At 45.7% G+C, this 7,173-nt stretch overlaps 1 protein-coding gene across 1 annotated transcript; it reads right to left on the bottom strand.

The window, feature by feature from the left end:
• Positions 1-6,501, bottom strand: LOC117492133 (caspase-7-like). The gene is made up of 4 exons (XM_034142258.1): positions 6,239-6,501; positions 2,642-2,805; positions 1,513-1,639; positions 1-328 (listed from the first exon to the last, which is right to left on the bottom strand). Exons 1-4 carry the CDS (start codon positions 6,474-6,476, stop codon positions 96-98), a joined length of 762 nt encoding a protein of 253 aa, XP_033998149.1. The 5' UTR covers positions 6,477-6,501; the 3' UTR covers positions 1-95.
• Positions 6,502-7,173: the final 672 nt, after the last annotated feature.

Here is a 7,173-nt window from a genome sequence, read left to right as displayed (position 1 = left end):
CGGCGCACTTCCTGGGGGCTTGTCTGAGACGAAGAAACAGGAAGTGGTAAAATGCTAGCTCCCTTCCTGGTTTTAGGACTCGTTCCTGCACCACTCTATTGCATGGAGGCGAACGGGAACACTTCTCTGGTCAGTCGAGTAAGGAAGCACGGCATCTCCTTCTTCCCGGCCAGAGCGCCTCCTTTGGCCTGGAAGGTGAAGGCCACGCTGTGAGAGAGACGGGTCATCAGGCGGGTCAGCTCCAGCTCACGGTTCCCTTCCTCCTGCAACAAGCGGCAGAAAGTCTGCAGGAAGACCGAGCCCAGAGGGTGCATGAAGGCTCCGTAACCTGAGGAGAGGAGGAGGGAGGACGTCAGACCAGGAAACACTGAAGGATTTGTTATTATGTTATTATGTTGCATTGTTGGAGAAGCCTGTGACATAAGATTTTCAACTACATAATTACTCTGTAGCTATGTCAGATTGACAATAAAGAACCTTGAACCTTGAACCTTGAACTACAGCACGGTCTTGACTTCACGTCACGACCGCTAAGCTAAAAGTGGCTAATGTTGGGCTATAAAGGAACTACAGCTTGGTCACGTGACTTCACGTCACCACCGCTAAGCTAAAGGTGGCTAATGTTGGGCTATAAAGGAACTACAGCACGGTCACATGACTTCACGTCACCACCGCTAAGCTAAAGGTGGCTAATGTTGGGCTATAAAGGAACTACAGCACGGTCACATGACTTCACGTTACCACCGCTAAGCTAAAGGTGGCTAATAATGGGCTATAAAGGAACTACAGCACGGTCACATGACTTCACGTCACCACCGCTAAGCTAAAGGTGGCTAATAATGGGCTATAAAGGAACTACAGCATGGTCACATGACTTCACGTCACCATCGCTAAACTAAAGGCGGCTAACGTTGGGCTATAAAGGAACTACAGCACGGTCACATTACTTCACGTCACCACCGCTAAGCTAAAGGTGGCTAATGTTGGGCTATAAAGGAACTACAGCATGGTCACATGACTTCACGTCACCACCGCTAAGCTAAAGGTGGCTAATGTTGGGCTATAAAGGAACTACAGCGCGGTCACATGACTTCACGTCACCACCGCTAAGCTAAAGGTGGCTAATAATGGGCTACAAAGGAACTACAGCACGGTCACATGACTTCACGTCACCACCGCTAAGCCAAAAGTGGCTAATAATGGGCTATAAAGGAACTACAGCATGGTCACATTACTTCACGTCACGACCGCTAAGCTAAAGGCGGCTAATGTTGGGCTATAAAGGAACTACAGCACGGTCACATGACTTCACGTCACCACCGCTAAGCTAAAGGCGGCTAATGTTGGGCTATAAAGGAACTACAGCACGGTCACATGACTTCACGTCACCACCGCTAAGCTAAAGGTGGCTAATGTTGGGCTGTAAAGGAACTACAGCACGGTCACATGACTTCACGTCACCACCGCTAAGCCAAAGGCGGCTAATGTTGGTACAGTACAGGTGCAGTTTACCTGGAGCCGTGGCGTACATCACAGCTGTGTCTATGGGAACAGAGAGATGTTGAGTGAAGCTGCACTCGCTGCTGTCAGTGACTGAGTCCACCTCCACGCCGTCATCCAGAGCGCCCCCCCGACACGCCTGCAGGGAAACACAGTCATCAGGGGGGGTTCATCCCACACACACACTTTATTATTTTTGATTTGATTTGATTTATTTCTAATGTGTAAAACAATAATACAAAAAAATAATAATGAAATGAAACATGAGAATCATGATACTGTACAAACTGATAAACAAAAATATTACTGACTTACAAATGATATATAAACAAATGATCTACTTAATTACACATTCGAATCACCCCTTCTCCCAAAAACTAAATTATTAACATTTTTATTTTTTGCTTAAAAAAATACATTTGTTATTGAAAAACAAACAAATCAAAATCATAAAAACAACAAATAAATAAACAACAAATAAATAAATAAACAAACAAATACATGAAAGAGGAAAATGGTAATCAAGAAAAGATAAAATAACAAACCAAATACATAAATAAACCGTAAACACCCAATTATGATTAAACAATTTCATCCCTGTATCTTGTGAAAATCATGTGCTTATACTGTAAACAATGTCTAAGACTACTGGTTTACATGAACAACTGCAGTGAATATACAAAGAATACAAACTAAAATGTATTCAAAATGAACCTTTTCTCGATGTGTGTGTACTCTGTGATGGATGAACATAATCTATACAGTTACCCATGAATTTCCATGGGGGTCATTTTCGACCATGAACACCATAATTCAATGAAAGTGGCTATCAGCAATTGTATATGTTTAAATGCCTACTGTGGAGTATATCTGAAGGCCTTGAAGCAATAAAATATAAAACACAATATTTATGATTGATGGAAGTAGTAACACGGTCAGATTTGACCCGAACACGACAAGGGTTAAAGAACTGGATTTATCTCCAGAAGCAGCGAGATGTAGCTGACAGTAACTGAGAAATCGGTTTAATCTACTACAGATATAGATGTTGTGTGTGTGTGTGTGTGTGTGTGTGTGTGTGTGTGTGTGTGTGTGTGTGTGTGTGTGTGTGTGTGTGTGTGTGTGTGTGTCCTGTAGAGACCTGTATCAGGAACACTTTGGCCTTTTCCTCAAAGCACTCGTTGTCGAAGTAATTGTAAATGCGTGACAGAAGGACAGGTTTCCCATCAGCCCCGAACACACAGCCCTCGTCACCGTGAGACGACAAGACGGCGAGAAAACAATCCTTAACAGGGCGCCTGCTCTCTGCACACACACACACACACACACACACACACACACACACACACACACACACACACACACACACACACGGTTAAACAATGCAGAAAGTATGCAGTAATTACTGTATAGGACAGGATGTATGCTTGCTCTCTGTCAGTAAGGTGTGGGTGTGTGTGTGTGTGTGTGTGTGTGTGTGTGTGTGTGTGTGTGTGTGTGTGTGTGTGTGTGTGTGTGTGTGTGTGTTTGTGTTGCACAAGTATGTACATGACTGTGTCAGTGATGATGCAACATATACATATCTTGATGACAAGTACTTTTCCTCAACTCACGACAGAACATGCCATAATATAAAAAACAATAAATTATAATAATATTAAAAAAATAAATAATAATAATAATATAATAATTATTATAATTATTATAAATACAATTAAAAAAATGCCATTATGTTTTATGAGGAAAAAAAATAACAACAAATAAATAATAATAATTAAAACAAATCAAATCACATTATTTACAGATTAAAACCAGTTATATAATATATATTTTCTTGCATAGACACATCATTTAAATGCATACATATATTGCAGTTTACGGGGCAGTACATTAGGTATACTAACTGTCATTAAAGTGTACAGCGTGAGTGTTTACTCATTAAGGTACTTATATTATACTTCATATTCACACTACACATTTTCTGCTAATGATGGACCTGCCCTGTGCGGTTCAGTCTCTGAGCGATAAGCAGCTGATAAACTCAGTCTGTTTATTATCTGGGTGTGTGTCCTGATGTTTCAGCAAACACATCAAGGACAAAGACCAAGAGTCACTAAAGAGTCAAACTTGATGATCAAGAGTTTTACATAATACTTTATGTAATAATTAACTATGTCAGGTTTTACTTTCATTTCCATTATATAACCTGAGGATCTATTTCTAGCGGTATTAAATACCTACAGGTGCAAACGTGCTACAACAAACATTTCCATCAGGAGGAACACGCTGCAGCTTCAGAATCGATGCAATTATAAAAACACAAATGTTCCACATGAAGAAACATCTTCAGCGACTTGTCAACACATGCAGCGTTTAGAGAACATTCAGCAACTTGAGGAGACATGCGCAGCAAATACAAAACCCTGCAAGAAGCTCAAAACACAACGGAGACCAGGGGACACTAAAGAGTGACGCATACAGCTGGGAGACCAGGGGACACTAAAGAGTGACGCACACAGCTGGGAGACCAGGGGACACTAAAGAGTGACGCACACAGCTGGGAGACCAGGGGACACTAAAGGGTGACGCACACAGCTGGGAGACCAGGGGACACTAAAGAGTGACGCACACAGCTGGGAGACCAGGGGACACTAAAGAGTGACGCACACAGCTGGGAGACCAGGGGACACTAAAGGGTGACGCACACAGCTGGGAGACCAGGGGACACTAAAGAGGGACGCACACAGCTGGGAGACCAGGGGACACTAAAGGGTGACGCACACAGCTGGGAGACCAGGGGACACTAAAGGGTGACGCACACAGCTGGGAGACCAGGGGACACTAAAGAGTGACGCTCACAGCTGGGAGACCAGGGGACACTAAAGAGTGACGCTCACAGCTGGGAGACCAGGGGACACTAAAGAGTGACGCACACAGCTGGGAGACCAGGGGACACTAAAGAGTGACGCACACAGCTGGGAGACCAGGGGACACTAAAGAGTGACGCTCACAGCTGGGAGACCAGGGGACACTAAAGAGTGACGCACACAGCTGGGAGACCAGGGGACACTAAAGAGTGACGCACACAGCTGGGACGGAGCGCTTGGTGAGGTTCAGGATTATAAAGCTGGACAACTGTCTCTGTTTGTTGGAAACTTACCATTAAATATTTGATGGTCTTATTTGAACAATGTGATCACATGACTCCTTCTGATGTTACTGCAGATCTGCTGTAAGCTAGCTAGCTAACGTAGCTAACCTAGTCATTTCAGATATACTGACAAACACTTCCAGTTATGAGACAGACTCACTCTGAGACAGAGACAGCTGTTCAGCTTTATAATCCTGAACGTCACCAAACTGTGTGTGTCACTCTTTAGTGTCCCCTGGTCTCCCGGCTGTGTGCGTCACTCTTTAGTGTCCCCTGGTCTCCAGCTGTGTGAGTCACTCTTTAGTGTCCCCTGGTCTCCCAACTGTGTGCGTCACTTTTAAGTGTCCCCTGGTCTCCCAGCTGTGTGCGTCACTCTTTAGTGTCCCCTGGTCTCCCAACTGTGTGCGTCACTCTTTAGTGTCCCCTGGTCTCCCAGCTGTGTGCGTCGCTCTTTAGTGTCCCCTGGTCTCCCAGCTGTGTGCGTCACTTTTAAGTGTCCCCTGGTCTCCCAGCTGTGTGCGTCACTCTTTAGTGTCCCCTGGTCTCCCAACTGTGTGCGTCACTCTTTAGTGTCCCCTGGTCTCCCAGCTGTGTGCGTCGCTCTTTAGTGTCCCCTGGTCTCCCAGCTGTGTGCGTCGCTCTTTAGTGTCCCCTGGTCTCCCAGCTGTGTGCGTCACTCTTTAGTGTCCCCTGGTCTCCCAGCTGTGTGCGTCGCTCTTTAGTGTCTCCTGGTCTCCCAGCTGTGTGCGTCACTCTTTAGTGTCCCCTGGTCTCCCAGCTGTGTGCGTCGCTCTTTAGTGTCCCCTGGTCTCCCAGCTGTGTGCGTCACTTTTAAGTGTCCCCTGGTCTCCCAGCTGTGTGCGTCACTCTTTAGTGTCCCCTGGTCTCCCAACTGTGTGCGTCACTCTTTAGTGTCCCCTGGTCTCCAGCTGTGTGCGTCGCTCTTTAGTGTCCCCTGGTCTCCCAGCTGTGTGCGTCGCTCTTTAGTGTCCCCTGGTCTCCCAGCTGTGTGCGTCACTCTTTAGTGTCCCCTGGTCTCCCAGCTGTGTGCGTCGCTCTTTAGTGTCTCCTGGTCTCCCAGCTGTGTGCGTCACTCTTTAGTGTCCCCTGGTCTCCCAGCTGTGTGCGTCGCTCTTTAGTGTCTCCTGGTCTCCCAGCTGTGTGCGTCACTTTATGATGTTAAATTGAATGACATGTTGATGAGTTATTACACAACGCGTTGTTAAAGCACTGAAGCTGTTCTGCAGGCTCATGGTGGAACAATCCCTCACACACACTTTATATTTCGATATCTATCTTTCTATACTATACACACATTACACATGTGTCTCGAAACATCCAGTTTGTGTGTGTGTGTGTGTGTGTGTGTGTGTGTGTGTGTGTGTGTGTGTGTGTGTGTGTGTGTGTGTTAGGCAGAGTGTGTTACCTTTCTGAGTCTTTATAAACTTAGTATGTGTGTGTGAGCGTTTTACCTTCCTGAGTAGTCTAACTGTGTGTGTGTGTGTGTGTTATTCAGTATGTGTTTTGTGTGTGTCTGTGTGTGTGTGTGTGTGTGTGTGTGTGTGTGTGTGTGTGTGTGTGTGTTACCTTCCAGGAACAGCTGGTAGATCTGGTCCCCGCTCAGGTCGCTGTGGATCTCCACTCTGAAGCCCAGTTTGCTGAGCGTTTTGTGGAGTTTCTTGGTGTCTCTCTGGGCTCCAGGCCTCCTCCCGAGCCTCACCCCGGGGTCAAACTGAGCCACTGACACCAGCACGGCCCTGTTACTCCCCCCCGCCCTGTTACTCCCCCCCACCCTGCTCTCCCTCAGTCCTCCCCCCTGCAGCATCCTCCGTCTTCTCCTGGGACTCTCTGCTGTTTGCTGTGCGGAAAAGTGTGTTCAGGTGTCAGTGTGTGAGTCCGTTATGTGTGTCTCTGCAGTCACACCCTCTGCAGGTTGTTGCACGAGGAAACATGTTACATAACTTTGTCTTTTTCCCCGCACATGCACGTCTTCCTGAGGTGTTTCCACATGATGACTCAGCGCCTCACCGGAGTAACAGGCTCTCTGTCAGGAGCTCATAATAAAAATATATATATTTGAAATCCGTGTTCATCCTGCACTCGCTTACTCCCTTACATTGGACTGCCATCTGCATTCATTCAAACAGACGACCTTTTTTGACAGGAGATAACTGATTCATCTGGAAAGACATGAAGTCAGCTGGGGCTTTTAAAGAGTTGTCACATTAAAGGACAGAAAGTCCAGTCTACTGATTTGGATTTAACTTTCCGTAAAAACTACAAACCACATTTATTTTTGTAATCGTGTCTGTCATTAAAATAAAAAGTGAATCAAACTGACAGGAAGGGAGTTCACTTTAGGCTTGCATAAGGAAGTCTAAGGTGCAACCAGTAACTGTCATATAACTTTTAATCAGGGAATCTCATTGAGCTAAAGAGTATGTACGGTGGCCAATAGGCGCAAACGGAAGAAAACAAGCAGCTTCAGAAACGATGCAAATATAAAAACACAAATGTGCAAC

Source organism: Trematomus bernacchii, unplaced genomic scaffold (genome assembly GCF_902827165.1).
Source record: "Trematomus bernacchii unplaced genomic scaffold, fTreBer1.1, whole genome shotgun sequence".
NCBI lineage: Eukaryota > Metazoa > Chordata > Actinopteri > Perciformes > Nototheniidae > Trematomus > Trematomus bernacchii.
The sequence above is the reverse complement of the archived record's forward strand: the minus strand, read 5'-3'. Positions and strand labels throughout refer to the sequence as shown.

Coding starts and splice junctions, on each gene's coding strand:
- LOC117492133 (XM_034142258.1), bottom strand. CDS start 6,476: ATGCTGCAGGGGGGAGGACTGAGGGAGAGCAGGGTGGGGGGGAGTAAC. Junction 2,806..6,238: donor CTACCAGCTGTTCCTGGAAG/GTAACACACACA, acceptor GTGTGTGTGCAG/AGAGCAGGCGCCCTGTTAAG. Junction 329..1,512: donor GATGTACGCCACGGCTCCAG/GTAAACTGCACC, acceptor TCCTCTCCTCAG/GTTACGGAGCCTTCATGCAC.